General features: G+C 41.4%; 1 protein-coding gene across 2 annotated transcripts in view; it reads left to right on the top strand.

Annotated features, from left to right (window-relative positions):
- Nucleotides 1–20,761, top strand: part of LOC109875489 (egl nine homolog 1-like) — a 43,820-nt gene that overhangs the window by 7,898 nt on the left and 15,161 nt on the right. The window contains exons 2-3 of one of the 2 annotated variants that reach the window (XM_020467819.2): nt 8,856–8,975; nt 9,094–11,304. In XM_020467819.2, the coding sequence (XP_020323408.1) occupies nt 8,856–8,975; nt 9,094–9,141 (168 nt within the window). In that variant the 3' untranslated portion in view covers nt 9,142–11,304. Of the gene's footprint in view, nt 1–8,855; nt 8,976–9,093; nt 11,305–20,761 lie in introns of those variants that run through there. The other variant, XM_020467818.2, reaches the window with a different exon arrangement.

The raw sequence follows: 20,761 nt of genomic DNA, 5'->3' as shown, positions 1-20,761 counted from the left end.
AGAGTCAATTTCTTTAAACAGGGACTTCCTGGCAGGCTGCACCCAATGCTACTGATAGGCTGTATTTGAGTCATCCATCGCCAGGACGACCTTCACATTTCCTGCATGCGAGGAACGCCCCTTTTACCGTCAGCTTTGCGCCCATGCCTCAAAAAGGTTGTGTTTTGTTTTAGAGGACAATTGCCTTAAAGATACACTATGGAAGTTTAGTTTTGTCATCGTTTAAGTCAAATTTTGGCTTGGATGTTGTCTGCATGTTTCATATGCATATTATACGTTAATACATTCTTTCCTGTTTTATGAAATCACACATCCATTTAATAGTATTAGGGAAACAATGTATGCTTTTTGTCATGGTTGTGATGTGCCACTGTCCAATGAGGTCATTTCTGGACAATGGGTTATTTCTGTCCATTTAGGGTACTTCCTTTGGCTCAAGAGCACCTCCGGGCAGATGCTACATATAGCCTCTTTAAGTTGTTTGACCAATAGAGAAAAAAATACACTGATGTGTCAGCTACTGATGGGTTTTGTTTGGTTATGTGTCTCTGAACCCTTCGAGCTGCTGTAGTTCTCTCCACACTGTTGGCTAGCAAGGTGACTTGTTTTGTCACAGCTGTGAAGAAGGACGACCCCTGATAGATCCGTGACTGTTTGGACTGTAGATTGGAGGGCTTCCCTTATCAGGCCCTACACACAGACAGACGCACGCATGAAGCTCAACTTTGTGGAAAACAGTGCAGCTCTGCTTTCTTGTCACGCAAGCCCCAGATTCAAGGTCTGTGAACTTTATATCCGAGTGTCTAACCAAACCAAAAACGTCTAAACTACTCTGAGAATGTTGCTTTTGGAACCCTAACATGCTCTGTGTCTTGATGTGATGTATCTTCTATCTATAATGATTGGTTCTGTTGTTGACGTGGGGAATGCATACACAACATTTCACTACAAGCAAAGCCTGGTTTTTGTGGTTACTAGAATTGGTATCTGGTGTCAAGATCTCAAAGTAACATGAAATTACGACAACACTACACTGGAAATAACACTATGGTATGATCTTAAAGGAAAACAATCCTCTACCTAGAGTACAGATAGGGCTTTCAAGAGAAATTTGATAGGAAGTAATCCGCCCTGCAAGCTTGTTTATTTTCTATAATAATTGGACGTTTGCCTCAGTCATTAGTTTGTGAGAAGCAGAGTAGTGTCCAGGCCTGAAGGTTTCATTTGAACATTTTTCGGGTGTTAGGCCTAAACAGTAGGAAAATAAACAGACTGACCATGATATTGTGCGGCGAGTATTCAGACTCCCCTGTCTTATCAGCTAAAAAATACAATTATAAAAACATTATTGTTTCCTTATTGATTGTTTTCCAGCGGTCCTGGGACCTGCTGTATCAGCAAACAATTTAAAAAAAAATTACATTATTGTTTCCTTACTGATTGTTTTCCAGAGGTCCTGGGACTTTGCACAAATGCACTCTGTCAAGGTCTTAAAGGATAAGAAAATGTCCCCTTTCTGTGATTGCAAGGCTTTGACTTATTTGCCCCCAAATATTGCACATCTCTATGTGTTGTCTCTTGTCACTATTTTGAAATATACATTATCGCCCAAAGTGTTTGGAGCCTAACACGCTAAAGTTCTTGATTGATGGACTGTGACTTTTAAAATGTGTTCATTTATCAACACTTTTCAAAGTTTTAATTGAATGCTTTTCCGGATAATTATATGTACATGTTGAAAGTGTTTATTTGAACACTGTGGGTGTTAAAATTGCTTAGGAGATTTTCCTGTGTACTTTTCTGTTTGACAGTTCAAAGGACATGTCAACTGCAATTGATAGACTTATTCCGTTGGGAACAAATGGAAGATACTAGGCGATATTTGGAAAATGCACAACACCAGATACACTTTTGTACACATTCAAGGAAATTGGCAACAGTTCAATGCAGCTGGTCCCTGTGTCATCTGTGGCCGTGCACTACAACAGGATGTTTCCAGAAGCGCCGAAGCAGTACTTCCTGCAGACACTGATACAGGCAGCAGGGCCATGCTGGTTTCTCTGACCATTAGCACAATAGCATGTTAGCACCTACTAGACAATGAGAAAATGTTCAAGTTACTAGGCAAATAATTGTACACTATCCCTTTCCCCTTAACATGGCCCATTGCCTACATTTTGGATCCACCTGTGCTTCCTAAAGAATCTTACTTATGGGGACCTACAAAATGCAGTGGTCCACACGTGGTAATGGGAAACTTATGGCATAATTCCTCCTGGTTGTCTATACTGGTTAACTCAGGCCTCATATAAAATTCCAAACGCCTTTGGTGAGTTACAGGCTGCGTTAGGGTTGTTTGAACCAGTCCTGGCAGTTTTCTCGCCATTTTTCTCCTGTCTAGGAAGCGCTATTGATTAATTTAGGGGCTTGTTTGGACAGGCAGCGATGCAACGGGTTGACCCTCACAGGCTAAGGAGATAAAGGCTAATGCGTGCTAAAACAGCAATTTCGGGAATGTAAACAAAACAGGCTGAGAACAGGCTGAGAACAGGGTTAGCGTCCAATAAGAAACACACATTAAAATGTTTCGTGTCAAAAATTGTTTTCCGTTGCGTGCCCTAATGAGAACGACCCTGGTGTCTCTGGGTCTGTCAGCCTATACTTCCTCCCTAGTGGTGGGTCGGTGCTGGAGCTCTAGGAAATGCCCAATGCCTCTCTTTACATTCTAAGGTGGAGATGCACAGACTAAGGAGAGACGGTTTTGCCCCGTTACTTTAATTCAGAAGGCTGCTCCAGTCGCCCAGAACTCACAGTGGCACTGTAGACTCCCTGTGGAAAGTTCCCCTCAGTACAGTCTGAAACTGACAGGAAATAAGAGTTTTATGTTACTCTGTTTGAGAGGTTATTTAAGAAATGTTCACCTCATAGCAACGTCCTTTTTTTTGGATCCTTGAAGTGCTTGAACTCCTTATCTGTGCTGCAGTTCGTATGTGAAAACCAAATGAATCCTGGTCCAAATGGGTTCTCATGTGCTTCTGAAATAACGTTGCTTTACCAATGGTTGGCTACCGACTTTCGTCTCCAGCTGCACAGAAAGCTTTGATATGATGGCACGACTTGTCGTAGCAAATTCTTACAGTAGTGCAATGCTCTTCTGTCGTGATCTTGGGGACCCACAGCTTTTGCACATTCACGCCCCTGATAAGTTTTAATGTGGTGTGTTTAGCTCTGGGATAGAACTTAAATGTCCACACCCTTCGTGGTCCCCAGGACCTAAATTGTAGAACACTGCCTTAAAGAAGAGCATATTTATTGACTATGATTGAATTGGATATTGCATGCAATTTCAAACAGGGATGAGTTGCTTCCTGTTATAAGTGAAGTTGCATTGAAAGAGTGAAAACAGTTGCTTTTTAAAACAGCTGCTTTAAGTAAATCTAGCTTAAGGCATAAAAGAGTGCACAACTGACGTGAAAGTCAGTCTCACTTTAAAAGGTCACTTTGAAGGCAGTTCAGGTCCTCCATCTCAAACAACACTAAGTGTCTGTGTCATACAGTAACTCATTAAACGTAAACTGCACACTGCGGGGGTTGTGCATGACCCGTCTCAATCCTCAATTGGCTCGCTAACCTCCCTCCCTTTGACCATAACAAATGTGTTTACTCCAACACCGGTTGAGCCTGGCCTGGATGCTCTTCTAGTGCCAGGGCAGGTCCCCACTCCCCGCTAGAGGAACAGCAGCCAGCTAGAAGACAGACTGGTAGCCTCACGCGCTGCACGTAGCGCGATCATTAAAATAAATCCTCTCTGGATGGGCTCCAGCTGCCGACACAGCCACCGCCGAGTTTAGATCAGTTCAGACACTCTTCACCCTGGAGTAACTTGGGCAGTATACTGTTTATACCGTATACTGCAGTGGAGGCTGCTGAAGGGAGGACGGCTGATAATAATGGCTGGAACGCAACAAATGGAATGGCATCAAACACATGGAAAGAATGTGTTTGATGTATTTGATACCGTTCCTGTCACGTCTGCTCCCGCTCCCCCTCTCCGGTGCTCGAGGTCACCAGTTCACTCATCATTACGTATACCTGCCACCATCATTACGCGCACCTGCGCTTAATTATGGGACTCACTTGGACTCTATCACGTAATTTACCTCATTTACCAAGTCTAGCATTGATGTTATGTTTCTCCTGTCCAGACGCTGGTTTTGTTTTGTTTCATGTCTATTTATTATTAAATCCACACCCTGTAATTTCAATTCGCGCCCGGCGTCTGTTCTTACAGAACCGTTACAGAATCCTGACTCACCAATTGGAAGCAGAGTTTTTTTGTTATTTATTTATTGTTGGTGACATTGGGTCCGGGTGCCGCTACCGACACAATCGGGGATGCCTCAGCTGGCTTGAGAGTTTCGCAAGCCTCGGCCGGCTCGTCGGGCTCCCACACCTCGGCCGGCCCATCAGGCTCGCTCAGGTAGGACGCCAGGTGTCACCCCTAGAGGACGGGGTACTGCCACGTCTGCTCCAGCTACCCCTCTCCAGTGCTCGAGGTCACCAGTTCCCTCATTACGCACACTTGCCACAATCGTTACGCTCTCCTGCACTTAATTATGGGACTCACCTGGACTCCATCACGTCATTTAGCTCCCCTATATTTGTCACTTCCTCAGTTTCATTCCCGAGTCAGCATTGATGTTAATGTTTCTCCTGTCCAGATGCTGTTCTTGTTTTGTTTCATGTCAATTTATTATTAAATCCACACCCTGTACTTGCATCTCGTCACCCAGCGTCTGTCGTTACAGAACTGCTATAATTCCACTAATTCCGCTCCAGCCATTAACACAAGCCAGTCCTCCCCAATTAATGTGCCACCAACCTCCTGTGGTATACCCGGGGTATTGGACAAAGCCACAGGATGGTTTTTCAATACTGTCAACAATTTCTATAAAGTTTTCAATAAATGTGAATATTTGTACCTCCCTGCAGTCAACTTGTGTTATATGTTAGGAGATAAAGCAGATTGAGTTCTTCATTTTACCTGTCACATTATGAAGCTTACCATATTTCCCCAGAACAGATGAGCCGGGCGTGTGTTTATTTTTAAATAGCACAGCAGGAGCTGGTGAGTCCATAGCGTTCTATGTATATCAGCGAGTCTCAGTTGTGCGGCGCACATGAGGTGATGAAGTTACGCTTGTATGTAATTCACCAGATATCTTATAATGCCTTTCTGCCGGAAGGTAAACTCTGGATGAGTTATTTGCACAGCTACATTTCTTCCCATGTGCTTCCTATTAGCATTTTTTTCCCTCCTCCGTTTTTCTCCCATCTGCTCAGTGTTCACATGCTGCTCTTCCTTCAGAAAAGCATGCATCACAACTTTGTTCATTTGCACAATTTCTCTTATTTCTCTTATTACACAATTTCTCAATTTCTCTTGACTTTCGGTAACTTTATGAGCTCGATTTCCCTTTGCAATTAGTTTGTTTGTTTTTCACTCATTAGCAGTTAGCAGTGTCTTTGATATTTTTTTTTTGTGCTAATGTTGTTAGCATTCCGGTAATAGAAGGCCAATTAGCTTTTCATGCGTTTTTAGCTCCCGCTTGTGTGCTATGCCGGTAATATCCCGGAATGAGAGAAGGATGGTATCACGATATGAAAATCTGGATACTACCCAACCCTACTCTGGAGGTGGCGCATGTGAGAGATCGAGCAGGATGAGAGAGCAGCAGACCATTCTCACGCACACACTGACACACTCACTGAGGTGCATTCACACAGACACACACTCATTTTCAAACCATGCAATTACACAGAAAGACTGAAATATGCACAGACACCCTCACCTTCAGACACACAAACACAGGAATACTCAGACATTTGTGAGTGTTGAAGTGTATTGTGCGCAATGCCTACAAGTGCAATATAACCTATTCCATTTATGTGGCCTTATACAGTTCAGAGCTGTGACCCATTTATGCATTGTGCCTACAGTAAGCGAGTACCTCGCTCCAATACATTTATATTCCATAACTCATACATTGGCTTTGTCATGTCTGCTTGCAGCAGTGCGGAAGACAATGTAACTGATCACCAACTTTGTTAACATAAAGCGTTCATTAAACATTTGGAAAATAAAGTAACGAGCAGAAATTTCAGGTCACAGTTACCAAATGACTCTCAACCCCCATAACACTCTTGTTATGCATATTAAGTGCTTACAGTATAAGATGTTTCTTGTATTTTGTAGACTGCTGTTGTATCATAATAAGGTATGTGTAGGGTTGCAACATTCTTGGAACTTTGAATCAATTCTCTGGTTTTCCCAAAATCTCAGTTGGAGGATTCCCAGATTCAGGAGCGAATAAGCAGAAAATCCGTAATCCTCCAAACAGGATTTCTAGAAAACCAGGGAAGTTATTGAAAGTTTCCAGAATTTTGCAACCCCAGGTTTAGTATGGGCACTGTCTGTATGAAGGCGGTATGGCTGCCAACCCCCTCACCCGCCCTTCTCTCCATTCACATGCCCTCTCTCGATGGAAATCGCTCTTGCACAGCACTAATGGTTGGAATAATGGATTGTGGAGGCTGTCATCTGTCACACACACACACACACACACACACACACACACCTATGGTCACCACTGCCTATACCAGTTAGACTCAAGGCCTGATGCAGAGCGCCGGTGACCGATTTCGTGACCTCCGACGCCCTTTCCTCCCTTTGATTTCCTTTCTTTTGCGTGCGGTCCTCTCTTAAATAAAAAGACGAGGGGGTTTCCACCATCTGGAAATGACCCTGGCAGAGCGGCGTTAACGTGAGACGTGCAGAACATCCTGGTGGTTAACAGCCTCCCGTCCCCGTCCCCCTCTCCCCTCAGCTCATCTCACCCCTCCGTCCTCCTCCCTCCTCCACAGATGGAAAAGAGATCAGAAGGCCTTCCAGGTCACAAATAAACACATACAGAGAGAGCCCAGCGATCTGGGGAAAACGGCAGTGTAAGCAGACTCATGTCATAGTATCATACAGTCCTGTGGGGTGGTGAATTACACTCTGGCCCTTGTTGACAGTCTAAGGACCTATTGGAATTCTGTTATTAGTTTAGCATAGTTATGATTATTGTAGAACATAATTGAAGAGGACTTGCTATAGGAACTTGACAGGGATATTGTTTGAAAAATTCAGGTCAAATTCAGAGTGTTGTCAGTTTGTATACTTTGGAATTGAATGGTAACAGATTTGTAGCATCAATGTCTTCTGTTTCTGTGATTAGATATGAAATATATATGGTAACACTTTATTTGGATAGTCCAAAATAAGTGGTTTGTATATGATTTGAAGATGTTCAGTAGTTGACAGTTCAATAACTGTCAACAACATTTCAACTAACTATCCACTAACCCTAATCTTAACCTTAGCCCTAATCTTAACCTTAGCCCTAATCTTAACCGTAGCAAGCAATTGCTTATCGACAGATAGTTGTCCCCCATGATTAAATGAGTCCCCTTCCGTCAGTATGTTTGTTCGCCACACATGATTTCTCAGGCACCACTGGACTGATTTTGATGAAAATTTGCGTGAATGATGCATCTTGCCACAGAGATCTGTCATTTACAAAATTACACTAATTGAACCAAGGGGGGTGCGGCATCATTCATGGGGGATGACATGTTTACTGTTGCCTTGTTTGACCATCTGTACTTTCAAGTTTCAAGTTGTATTGTCACATGCACAAGTACAGTGAAATGCCTTTTTTTGCAAGCTCTTTCCTAACAATGAATGAATCAATATCAGAGCACAGTGCCATCTCTTTTGATATGTAGATCATCTATATGGGACTATCCAAATAAAGTCTGACAAAATATACTACTTTGTGACTACTCAATTGTAGCCTATGTCCTTGGAAGTACTATACATCTCCAATGACTAAGCAAAATACACGTGTGTGTGTGTGTGTGTGTGTGTTTGTCCCTCCACTTTGGCCCGGTCCCGTGGCAATATCCGAGAACCAAAAGGATGTATCCATTTATAAAAATAAATAAAGAGGATGTATCTGTGTATAAAAATAATCCAGCTGTCTTTTTTTCTTCTTCCCACCCACGGTTTATTACGTAACAACTTGTGCGTGTGACCCAGAGACCGACATAATAAATCATTGTTTTCTAACACTTGAAGTAAAGGCCAGACCGATGACACAGCAAAAACAACTCGGCTACTCCAATTAGCCTCTTTCCTTTCAAATCAGCACAGCAAGCGTGTCAATCTCCTCTCTGCCTCGTCTTTCACATATCAGCAATTATGAATAACAAGCTCCCCTTTTTGTTTGTGATTCTCTTTTTTTGTTAGCATCATTGAACGGGAATAACTTTGTATATACTTTTTATACACATATGAATTTCAACAGCAGTATTATTAATTATGAATCAACGAGACTTCTTAAATGACATGACAATTTCATAATAGGAAATATGCTGTTCTGTTATATGCTGTACCAGAGTGTAGCCTAATCATGGAGGCAAGTATTCTGAAGTGACATAGAATAGCCTGTTAAAAGGGGTCACTTTAAACAATTGGCTATGCGTTAATCATTTGTTGTCAAACGCATTGTAATGATTGTCACAAAATGTATTTAAAAATGAATTTGGAAGCAACAGCCAAGCATCTGCAATGATATCCTCAATATCCTCAACCAAGTCAACCATGACTTGCATGGACATCTCAGAAATAGGTGTTGAAAGTATGTCTACTGTTGGGAAGCATTTTTATCTTGTGACAACTTTTACAACACTGTCAAAATGGCTACCCAAAATATTTCCTCCTAACATGTCCTTCTCATGTTCTTTTTCAGGCCATGGTGGCCTGTTACCCAGGCGACGGGACTGGGTATGTACGTCATGTGGATAACCCTAACGGCGATGGGAGATGTGTAACGTGTATTTACTATCTCAATAAAGACTGGGAGGCTAAGGTATGTCAATAACAATGAACTGAAAGCAAACCTTATGTCCAATATTTAGTTTATTTTTTAAATGTTTTCTGCTACTAACCCCAAATTTGCCTTTTTCTGGTTGTAAACTGATTCTCAGTTTGTGGAGACTTCACCGGGTAAAGAAGCATTTTTCATTACAAGATGAAGATGGCGTGCGAAAGACTACATATTTTGGTCAAATTCTAACCAGTAAAAAAAAATATTGTTCCTTGTTTTTCTGGTTCCTTAAAAAAAAACAGTAGACCTATACAAGGCCTATTCATGAAGGATGCCATAATGACATCGTTGCAACCAGTTTTCTCTGCTGGGAACAACACTGTGGCTTTGTATATTGACTCTGTTAATTCCATGCCATCATTGTAAATAAGAATTTGTTCTTAACTGACCTGCCTAGTTAAATAAATTCCATGCCGTCATTGTAAATAAGAATTTGTTCTTAACTGACCTGCCTAGTTAAATAAATTCCATGTCAGTCACACTTCAGAGGTCAGTTTCTGGATGTAATTCCAAAGTTCACCAACCAGCCCACTAAATGAGTTTATGCGGAGGGGAGAAGTGTTGATCGATAAAGTGAGGGGAAAGGGGGGTGTCTAAACAGGTACTGACACGCTATGGATGAATCCCACACATACTGTACAATGACTCCATTGCCTGGCTTCTGAAATTCCTTCCTCCAGAAACCAGTGGGTTGGGCCAGAGCCAGAAGTCATTTTGAAAATGTATCATTGGCTTTGATACTCTGATTGGTTAGAGATGATCCAATCACTGATGACTTTGTTTTGGAAAGCACCCCTCATTTTGACGTCACCACAGACGACTTTAACAATGGCAGTCTGACTGAAGTGTGTAGCAAATGATAGAGCAGCGGAAGAACTCAGTTTGAGTCGTCAGGTAACTGACTCCATACCATATGTATGGTGTCCATATAAGGACAGCCTCTGATGGACATCAACACCTTGTGAATCTGTTATAATATAGCAACCATACATGCTACAGTGTGACAAGTGATGGCAGAAGCACAGCTGACTATGGAGTCCTGTTGGGACGGAAAACATGTAATGGACACAGTCTGCATAATTTACAGCTAATGTGGGCACTCACTGCTATTATATTTTCATGTAATTGCACAAATAATGCTCACAATCCCACGCACACACAGGCATTCATGCACCAAAGGGAGTGGCAGTAACTGCTAGAAACAACCCCCAGGGCTACCACTAGAACATTGTGATTGCAGGTGGAAACTATGCTGGAATGGGGATGACAGGCAGGCAGCTCCTCTCACACTCCCACTCTGACATTGTGGGCCTTAATTCTAATCCAATAGCGCCCTCCCTTCTCTTTTCCCCTGATCTTTGCCTTTGCTGACCCTCCTCAGATCTGAAAGAATGAACGTGAATAAGGGGATAGGGAGTTATCAGTTTGGAATCCACTAGTGGGGTCGTATAGTAGGGCTGCAGCCAAGGTCCTAGTAAGACTCAACAGAAGAGAAGCTGTCAGTCTCACTGCCCTACAGGCCTGGTGTAAGATTAGCAGCTAATTATGAAATTAGGACCACTTAGAGATTTTACCTGGGTCATGTTCAGTAAGGCGAAAACTGAGTGAAACAAGGAACTACCTAAACTTTTCCAATAAGGACACAGATTTGAATTTACTGTTGTTTAATTTGCCTATGGTGTACCCTACTGAGCACGACAGTAAACTTGCAAATGCCTCACCATCGGACACCCAAAACATTTTGTTGTAGCCCTAAACCAGCACACCTGATTCACCTAATCAAGGGCTTGATGATTAGTTGACGAGTTAAATCAGGTGTGCTAGCTCTGGAATATCACATAAATGGAATGGCTGGAGGTCTCCGTGGAATGGTTTGAGAAATGCTGGAGAAGTTGATAGCAGCTGAGGTTCTATCAATAGATGCATCATCAGTGTTTCCAACATCCAGTACCCCCGGACATGCACACCTGATTCAACTTGTCAACTAATCATCAAGCCCTCAATTAGTTGAATTAGGTGAGTTTGTCCAGGGCTACAACAAAAATGTGTGCTGTTGGGGATCAGGGGTTGGGAATTATTTAAAAAATAATACCTGAGAACCCGGGAATTATTGTCAGACAGCTCCCGTCAAGGGCTGTTCTGAGACCCTAGGTGAAGGAGGGAGTTGTCACACGATCATTTCTGGGCATTATTGCTTTTAGAAAATGTTTGCCAACATATTTATAAAAATATTAATTACAAGTACATTTGGTTTTGCATTCTGAAATTGCTCCCCTAGCTGGCTGGTCTTTAGTTATTTTCTCATGTTTTTACCCAGTCCTTAATTCAAATACTTATATTCATTCAACATAGCTATGCTAAACAAATCATTGGCATGTAGCTAGTTAGCAGAGATTCAATGATGATGAGAGACAAGAACCTCAATAAATAATGATTTAATAAATATCCAATAGGCTAGTTGGTGATGTTAATAGTGACGTTTTCCGTTGATGGCACACGAATGGAAGAACTGGTCGTGAGTTATTTTCTCATGTTTTGGCCCAGTCGTTAATTCTATTCATTCGACGTTGCTATGCTAAACAAATCGTTGACATGTAGATAGCATTCGATGATGAGAGACAAGAACTTCAATAAATAAGGATTTAATAAATATTAATACATATCCCACACTGCGCTGGTTAATGACGGAATCGAATTATGAGTGTTTACGGTTTCCATGGTAAATTATTAGGTTCACGTTCGTTCTTGGGCTAGATAGCCTACTGGCACAGGAGAGATCGCATTTATCAAATGATACATTGTTGCACATGACGCAGACAACTGTTGCAAACCAAATAGTATTTTTTTCCCAAGGGAGATTAAGTTTATGAATTTCCTGCCTGGGCTGCGGGACAGTGGAATTAACACGTCATGGTATATTGCGGGAGTTGTTGTCCCACAGATCAACCAATCAGCATCCAGGATCCAAACAACCTGTTTTATAATGATCTACATTAGGAACTCTACTAAGAGGTAGATAATTCCAGTGGGTCTTAATAGCTGCTAATGCACTGAAGAAAAATATAAACGCAACAATTTCAAAGATTTTACTGAGTTACAGTTCATTTAAGGAAATCTGTCAATTGAAATAAATAAATTAGGCCCTAATCTATGGATTTCACATGACTGGGAATATAGATAGGCATCTGTTGTTCACAGATACCTTAAAAGAAAGGGAGTGGATCACATTTTCCCTCATGCAGGGCAACACATCTCCTTTGCATAGAGTTGATCAGGCTGTTGATTGTGGAATGTTGTCCCACTCTTCTTCAATGGCTGTGCGAAGTTGCTGGATATTGGCTGGAACACACTGTCGTATACGTCGATCTAGAGCATCCCAAACATGCTCAATGGGTGACATGGCTGGTGAGTATGCAGGCCATGTAAAACTGGGACATTTTCAGCTTCCAGGAATTGTGTGCAGGTCCTTGTGACATGGGGCCGTGCTTTATTGTGCAGAAACATGAGGTGATGCCGGTGGATGAATGGCACGACAATGGGACTCAGGATCTTGTCACGGTATCTCTGTGCATTCAAATTGCAATCAATAAAATGCAATTGTTTTCGTTGTCCCGATCTTATGCCTGCAAACCGCTCGCCCACACGACACCATACACACTGTCTGCCATCTGCCCGGTAGTCATCCATGAAGTCGGTTACGACTTCCGAACTGCAAGACCTTGGTGAGGACGACAAGCACAAAGATAAGCTTCATTGAGATGGTTTCTGACAGAAATTCTTCGGTTGTGCAAATCCACAGTTTCATCGGCTGGTCTCAGACGATCCCGCAAGTGATGAAGCCGGATGTGGGGTCCTGGGCTGGCGTGGTTACACGTGGTCTGCGGTTCTGAGGTCGGTTGGATGTGCTGCCAAATTCTCTAAAACAACAACACAACACATTTTAGAGTGGACTTTTATTGTCCCCAGCACAAGGTACACCTGATCATGCTGTTTAATCAGCTTCTTAATATGCCACACATGTCAGGTTGGTGGATTATCTTGGCAAATAACAGCGATGTAAGCAAATGTGTGCCAAAATGTAAGAGAAATAAGCTTTTTGTGCATATGGAAAATGTCTGGGATATTTTGTTTCTGCTCATGAAACATGGGACCAACACTTGTTGCAATTATATTTTTGTTCAGTTTATTTCAGAGCACATAGTAGGATGTTAGATTACACCATGACTTGGTCTGTGCCATCTACAGCAGTGTTAATCCTGGTCCTTGGGACCCAAAGAGGTGCACATTTGAGTTTTTGCCCTAGCACTACACAAATCCACTAATCAAAGGTTAGAGGATGAGTTGATTAGTGGAATGACATGTGTAGTGCTAGGCCAAAGCAAAAATGTCCAGCCCTTTGGGTCTCCACAAACAGGTTTTAAGAAATACTCATCTACAATATAGGATTATTAACAGATCAAGTTTCTAAAAGGAGGCCTGGGTAAGCCCAGATGTGCCTTCAGTTATGAATAAAGAGACTTTATAAAACAAACTGCAGGACGAATTAGAAAGTATGTGTGTTTAGTGCCATTTACACCATGCAGATACTCACACTTGGTCCCTTTCAGACAATTTTTGTGAACTCAGTGCGGTTCCCTTGATTTTTTTGGTGCAGTGTGAACACTCTAAAGGAACTCAGACCCCTCAAATGAGCCCCCATATGGAAATACATAAAAATGTTATAGCAATAATTGAATTTCTTATATTAGTAAATTGCTTTTTATAAATAAAAAATGAAATATCAATTTTTTTTATTTTTATTATTCATATGAAATGTTTTATTATTTGTATAATTTGTCAATTATTTTTGATATCAATAAATCATTTTTTGATATCAATAATTCTATGATAATGCCTTCATGTGGGCAGGATCACATTTGCATGCTGCTACATACATTCTCTGCTCCCAACAGGAAGACACAGCAACATGGTTGCACGTGTATTTCTCCAAGTTAGGAGTGTTGCAGCAAAGATGCGCAGGAAGCCGTGACCCTAACCCTGTTGCTACAGTAATATTCACATTATGTAAGCCTAAGCACAACTCTTCTGGCGCTATTGAGGAGCAGCAGTGGATAGTATTTTCATGGAGGAAAAAAGTTTGTCTGCTGGGGGAATCGAACTCACAAACACCAGTTTCTCCATTGAATCCTATTGGGAGTTATTGATATATTTAAAAATAAAAAAAAGATTTTCAATGAATACATGTTAAAACAGCTTTCCATAGCCCACGTGATCTCGAGAGGTTGCTTGAATTACGGGGGTCCGGTTCCCTTTTTTTTAGGGCAACGTGAGCTCCTCAGGTTCGCTTGTCATTATTCCCGCACCACACTAGGCTAATGCAACACAGTTTCCCCTGACATAAGCCCTCACATTGGTGCCACAAGAGAGAGATGGTGCAGGTTGGCAAAAAAAAGTGCTGTTTTTTATATTGATTAGCTAATGTCAAGGATGCACAGAGAACCAAAATATGTGTGGTTGTTTTAGTTAAGATTATTTGTTTGCAATATGTGATCTATAGGCTAAGAGAGCTTCATAAGCTGTTTATTCAACATCATATTTGGTGAGAATCACAACATAGGGTCCAAAATCAATTCTAGCTCTTAAGGGAGCAGTAGCCTACATTTGGTTGTACAATTTTGAATGAAAGCATGATTTAATCTGCAGTTATTCTTTTGCTATTTATTTTGTTACTTATAATATTTACAGTGCCTTCAGAGAGTATTCACACCCCTTGACTTTTTCCACATTTTGTTGTTACAGCCTGAATTAAAAATGTTTTACATTTAGATTTTTCAAAGTGGAATTATGTTTTGTCAAAATCTTTGCAAATGTATAAAAAATGAAAAGTTAACATGTGAGTCTATAAGTATTCAACCCCAGTGTTTAACATTTTTGAATGAATACCTAATCTCTATACCCCACACATACAATTATCTGTAACGTCCGTTCAGTCGATTAGTGAATTTCAAACACAGATTCAACCATAAAGGCCAGGAAGGTTTTCCAATGCCTTGCAATGAAGGGCACCTATAGGTAGATGGGTAAAAATATCCCTTTGAGCATGGTGAAGTTATTAATTACACTTTGGATGGTGTATCAATACACTCAGTCACTATAAAATATACAGACTTCCTAACTCAGTTGCAGGAGAGGAAGGAAACCATGAAACCATTCACCATGAGGCCAATGGTGACTAAAACAGTTACAGAGTTTAATGTCTATGATAGGAGAAAACTGAGGATAGATCAACAACATTGTAGTTACTCCACAATACTAACCTAATTGACAGAGTGAAAAGAAGACAAGCTGTACAGAATACATGTTTTTAAGCATCCTGTTTGCAACAAACTTTTTGTCCTGAATCAAAAATCCAATACAACACGTTACTGAGTACCACTCTCCATATTTTTGAGCATAGTGGTGGCTGCATCATGTTATGGGTATGCTTGTAATCGTTAAAGATTGAGGAGTTTTTCAGAATAAAAAACAAACGGAATGGAGCTAAGCGCAGGCAAAATCCTGGTTCAGTCTGCTTTCCCCCAGACACTGGAAGATGTATACACCTTTCAGCAGGACAATAACCTAAAACACAAGGCCAAATCGACACTGGAGTTGCTTACGAAAACAGGGAATGTTCCTGAGTGGCCGAGTTACAGTTTTGACTTAAATCTGCTTGAAAATCTATGGCAATACCTACAAATAGTTTTCTAGCAATGATCAACAACCAATTTGACAGAGCTTTAAGAATTTTGAAAAGAATAATGGGCAAATGTTGCACAATCTAGGTGTGGAAACCTCTTAGAGACTTACCCAGAACGACACTCAGCTCTAATATTTTGTGTAGGTCCTTTGACACAAAATGACAATTAAATCCCACAATTTAATCCCACTTTGTAACACAACAAAATGTGGAAAATGTCAAGGAGTGTGAATACTTTCTGAAGGCACATGTTAATAGTATCTTCTGATAAAATTGATTGTCTAATCTTTTAACTAAATGCAATCTATTAGCTTCCAATATGTATGTAGGCTGTCCGATAACTGATGGAATGGCTTGTCTTGCGCTTCGTAAAAACCCTGAGTGCATTGAGTGAATGTTAGAAAAAGTTATTGGTTCCTTTCGAAACATATCAATTTCAATGCAAAGAGGACTCAGATCACAGAATAGGTGACGTGAACTGGCAAAGTAGTTGAGTTCTCATTTTAAAGGCAGGAGCAGTGTGAATACAAAGATAACTGAGTTATTTAGCTTATCCAAGAGTTCACTTTAAAGAGGACTATGTGAAAACACCCTCAAAGAGTAGAAACCATGTTGTAGACCGATTGTTACCTCGTACAAATAAAAAATAAGTTACGGTACTTCCACATGTTCAGTTAACTTTATAAGCTGACAGTGGGTAACAAAATTGGAGGCATAGTTGGGCTTACTATGAAGGAAAACAGCCAAGAGGACACAAGTTAAGGTACCAAGAGAGTACAGACCACTGATTTACAAATACCTAAACAATGAATAGAGAGAGTATTTGGTTAGCCAATCTATTATCACATAGAGTAAACTAAAAGTGCTAAAGGTACTGATTTTCAATCATGTAAGCATGAGGTATCATTTGCCCTTTTTTAATTGTATTTATTTATTTCACCTTTATTTAACCAGGTAGGCCAGTTGAGAACACAGAGTTACACATAAACAAACGTATAGTCAATAACACAAAAGAAAATAAAAATAGAAAGAATCTATGTACAGTGTGTGCAAATGTAGAAGAGTAGGGAGGTAGGCAATAAATAGGCCATAGAGACGAAAATAATTACAATTTAGCATTAACACTGAAGTGATAGATGTGCAGATGATGTTGTGCAAGTAGAGATACTGGGGTGCAAAACAGCAAGAGGGTAAGTAATAATATGGGGATGAGGTAGTCAGGTGTGCTATTTACAGATTAGCTGTGTACAGGTACAGTGATCGGTAAGCTGCTCTGACAGCTTATGCTTAAAGTTAGAGAGGGAGATAAAACATCCCCTTTTACGAGGGATTGTTTGGCGGCATGAGTGAAGGCTTTGTTATAGAAATAGGAAGCCGATTCTAGATTTAATTTGGATTGGATATGCTTAATGTGAGTCTGGAAGGAGAGTTTGCAGTCTAACCAGACACATAGGCATTTGTAGTTGTCCATATATTCTAGGTCAGAATCGTCCAGAGTAGTGATGCTAGTCGGGCGGGAGGGTGCAGGTAGCAATCGATTGAAGAGCATGCACTTAGTTTTACTTGCTCGGAAACCAGATTGCATAGTGGAGAAGGTACAGTGGGATTCGAAATGGATGGTGATCTGTTTATTAACTTTGCTTTCAAAGATTTTAGAAAGGCAGGGCAGATGGATATAGGTTTATAACAGTTTGGGTCTAAGGTGAAGAGGGGGATGACCGCGGCAGCTTTCCAATCTTTGGGGATCTCAGACGAATAGGCTAGTAATAGGGGTTGCAGCTTTTTCGGCGGATAATTTTAGAAACAGAGGGTTCAGATTGTCTAGGCCAGCTGATTTGTAGGGATCCAGATTTTGCAGCTCTTTCAGAACATCAGCTGTTTGGATTTGGGTGAAGGAGAAATGGGGGGGGGGGGGTTGGACAAGTTTGCTGCAGGGGGTGCTGAGGTGTTGGCCGGGGTAGGGGTAGCCAGGTGGAAAGCATGGCCAGCCGTGGTAAACTGCTTATTGAAATGATCGATTATCGTAGATTTATCTGTGGTTTCCTATCCTCAGTGCAGTGGGCAGCTGGGTAGGGGTGCTCTTATTCTCCATGGACTTTACAGTGTCCCAAAACCTTTTGGAATTAGTGCTGCCGGAGGCAAATTTCTGTTGGAAAAAGCTAGCCTTAGCTTTCCTAACTTACTGAGTATATTGGTTCCTGACTTCCCTGAAGAGTTGCATATCGTGGGGGCTATTCGATGCTAATGCAGAATGCCACAGGATATTTTTGTGCTGGTCAAGCCCAGTCAAGTTTGGGGTGAACCAAGGGTTATATCTGTTCTTAGTTGTACACTTTTTTTAATGGGGCATGCTTATTTAAGATGGAGAGGAAAGCACTTTTGAAGAGCAACCAGGCATCCTCTACTAACAGGATGAGGTCAATATCCTTCCAGGATATAGAAAGGCCTGCTCGCTGAAGTGTTTTAGGGAGCGTTTGACAGTGATGAGGGTTGGTCGTTTGACCGCGGATCCAATACACATGCAGGAAATGAGGCAGTGATCGCTGAGATCCTGGTTGAAGACAGCAGAAGTGTATTTAGAGAGCAAGTTGGTCAGGATGATATCTAAAAGGGTGTCCATGGTTACGGATTTTGGGTTGTACCTGGTGTGTTCCATTAATAATTTGTGTGAGATTAAGGGAATCTAGCCTAGATTGTAGGACGGCCGGGGCGTTAAGCATATCCCAGTTTAGGTCGCCTAACAGTACGAACTCTGAAGATAGATGGGGGGCAATCAATTCACATATGGTGTCCAGGGCACAGCTGGGGGCTGAAGAGGGTCTATAACAAGTGTCAACGGTGAGAGACTTGTTTCTGGAAAGGTGGATTTAAAAAATATATATATATAATTAAGAACAGTCAAAACAAAAGTGAAAAGATATTAGACAACGATAGGACAAAGTGACAGTAACAGACGAGCGTAACAAAAATAAATTATTATTATAATTATATAAACAAACATACAATAAGAAAAAATAATGATAACGAGATTGGATCACCTGCCGTAGGCTACATATTATACATTACGTGTGAAACATTATGTGAGGATTATATATAGATTCAATCAATGAGATGTGGGGGAGATTCTCCATATAGTCAATAAAAGGTTGCCAAATTCTGTAAAATGTCTTTAACTTATTCCTCAAGCAGTAAGTGATTTTCTCCAAAGGGATACAACTATTAACTTCCGATAGCCACATTGCAACTGGCAGGGAGGAATCCAATTTCCATTTCAAGGCAATACATTTCTTGGCAATCGCTAGCAATATTTCTGTTAGCTTTATAGTATGGCTTTGCCTAAGATTGGTGTTAGTAAAGTTACCCAGTAGACAGACCTCCGGGTCTAAAGGGAATGCAACCCCGTGAATTGAGGATATGGTATCGCATACCCCCTGCCAGAAACTGTGTAGTTTTGAACACTGCCAAGTGGAATGGAGGAATGTTCCTTCATCTGAGCCACATCTAAAACATAGGGAGGAGATATCTGGGTTGAACTTGTGCAGTCTAGATGGGGTGATATAGAGCTGATGGAGGAAATTAAACTGGATCAGTCTGTATCTGGAGTTCAATGTGGATGTAACACCATCCCTGCATAGGTCACTCCATAGATCCTCATCAAGATCAATACCCAGATCTTTTTCCCATCTAAGTCGGGGTTTATCTAGCCCAGGCAGTGTTAGTCCTGACATAAGAGCATCGTATACACGGGAAATGGTCTTGAACAGTGGTTGGTCTGCGTGGCAGAGTTGTTCAATAGGTGACATCTTAGGTAGGTTCCATTGTCCCTTGAGAGTCACCCTAATAAAGTTTCGTATTTGTAGGTAGCTAAAGAAGTCCCTGTTAGGCAAGTGGTATTTCTGTTTCAGCTGATCAAAAGACATAAGAACTCCCTCTTCGTAACAATGTTCCAGAAGAGTGATCCCCTTATCAGACCATGGTCTAAAGTTACTATTCTGGAAAAACATAGGGATCAATCTATTGTTCCATAAAGGGGTTTTAGGGGAAAGGAATCCCCCTCGTCCGAACAGCTCATGCAGTTTGCACCATGCCAGGACAGAATGTATGATTAAAGGGTTGTCTGTGATGGTTTTTATGGATTTTCTGTCCCATTTGTAAAACAAATCTGCCCCAGTGTCATCATTTACCTCAAGCTTTTCAATGTTCAACCATGAGGGAGAGGGACCATTGTCAAACCTGAGCCAGAAACCTGAGCCAGGACCATTGTCAAACCTGAGCCAGAAACCTAGACTGTGCAGCCCAGTAGTACATTCTAAAATTGGGGAGGTTTAAGCCCCCATGACTGTAATCAAGGGCCAGTTTATCCAGGCCAACCCTAGGGGTTTTGCCGTGCCAGATAAACCGTCTGGTCAGCTTGTCGAGAGAGGAAAAAAATGCTGCGGGAACAGGGATAGGGAGAGATTGAAACAGATATAGAAATCTGGGCAGGACATTCATTTTAATTACATTGATTCTACCCAGTAGAGTGAGAGGTAAGTCCATCCATTTACAAAGGTCAACCTCCACCTTTTGCAACAAACTTGCCAGATTGAGTTTATAGAGGTTGTTCAGATTACCATCCACCATTATGCCCAAATATGTGAAGCCCATAGGCGACCATCTAAAAGGAAACTTGTGCTTGATGGTATGATGGTCAAAGACGGACAACGGTAAGATTTGGCTTTTATCAAAATTGACCTTATATCCAGAGAAAGAACTATAACACTGTAGTAGGATCTGCAAGTGAGAGAGGGAGTGTTCTGGGTTTGTTAGAAATAAGATAAGGTCGTCGGCAAAGAGTGATAATTTATGGGTATGGGGGCCCACCTCAAAGCCATGTATGTCAGGGCACGTTCTAATAGCCTCAGCCAACGGTTCGATGGCGAGGTCAAAGAGGTGGGGGCTAATTGGGCAACCTTGTCTGTTCCCCCTATAAAGAGGGAAAGAGGAGGAAGTAATCCCATTGGTAGCAATCCTAGCTTTAGGAGATTTG

The sequence above is a fragment of the Oncorhynchus kisutch genome, linkage group LG20 (genome assembly GCF_002021735.2).
Source record: "Oncorhynchus kisutch isolate 150728-3 linkage group LG20, Okis_V2, whole genome shotgun sequence".
Lineage (NCBI taxonomy): Eukaryota > Metazoa > Chordata > Actinopteri > Salmoniformes > Salmonidae > Oncorhynchus > Oncorhynchus kisutch.
The sequence above is the reverse complement of the archived record's forward strand: the minus strand, read 5'-3'. Positions and strand labels throughout refer to the sequence as shown.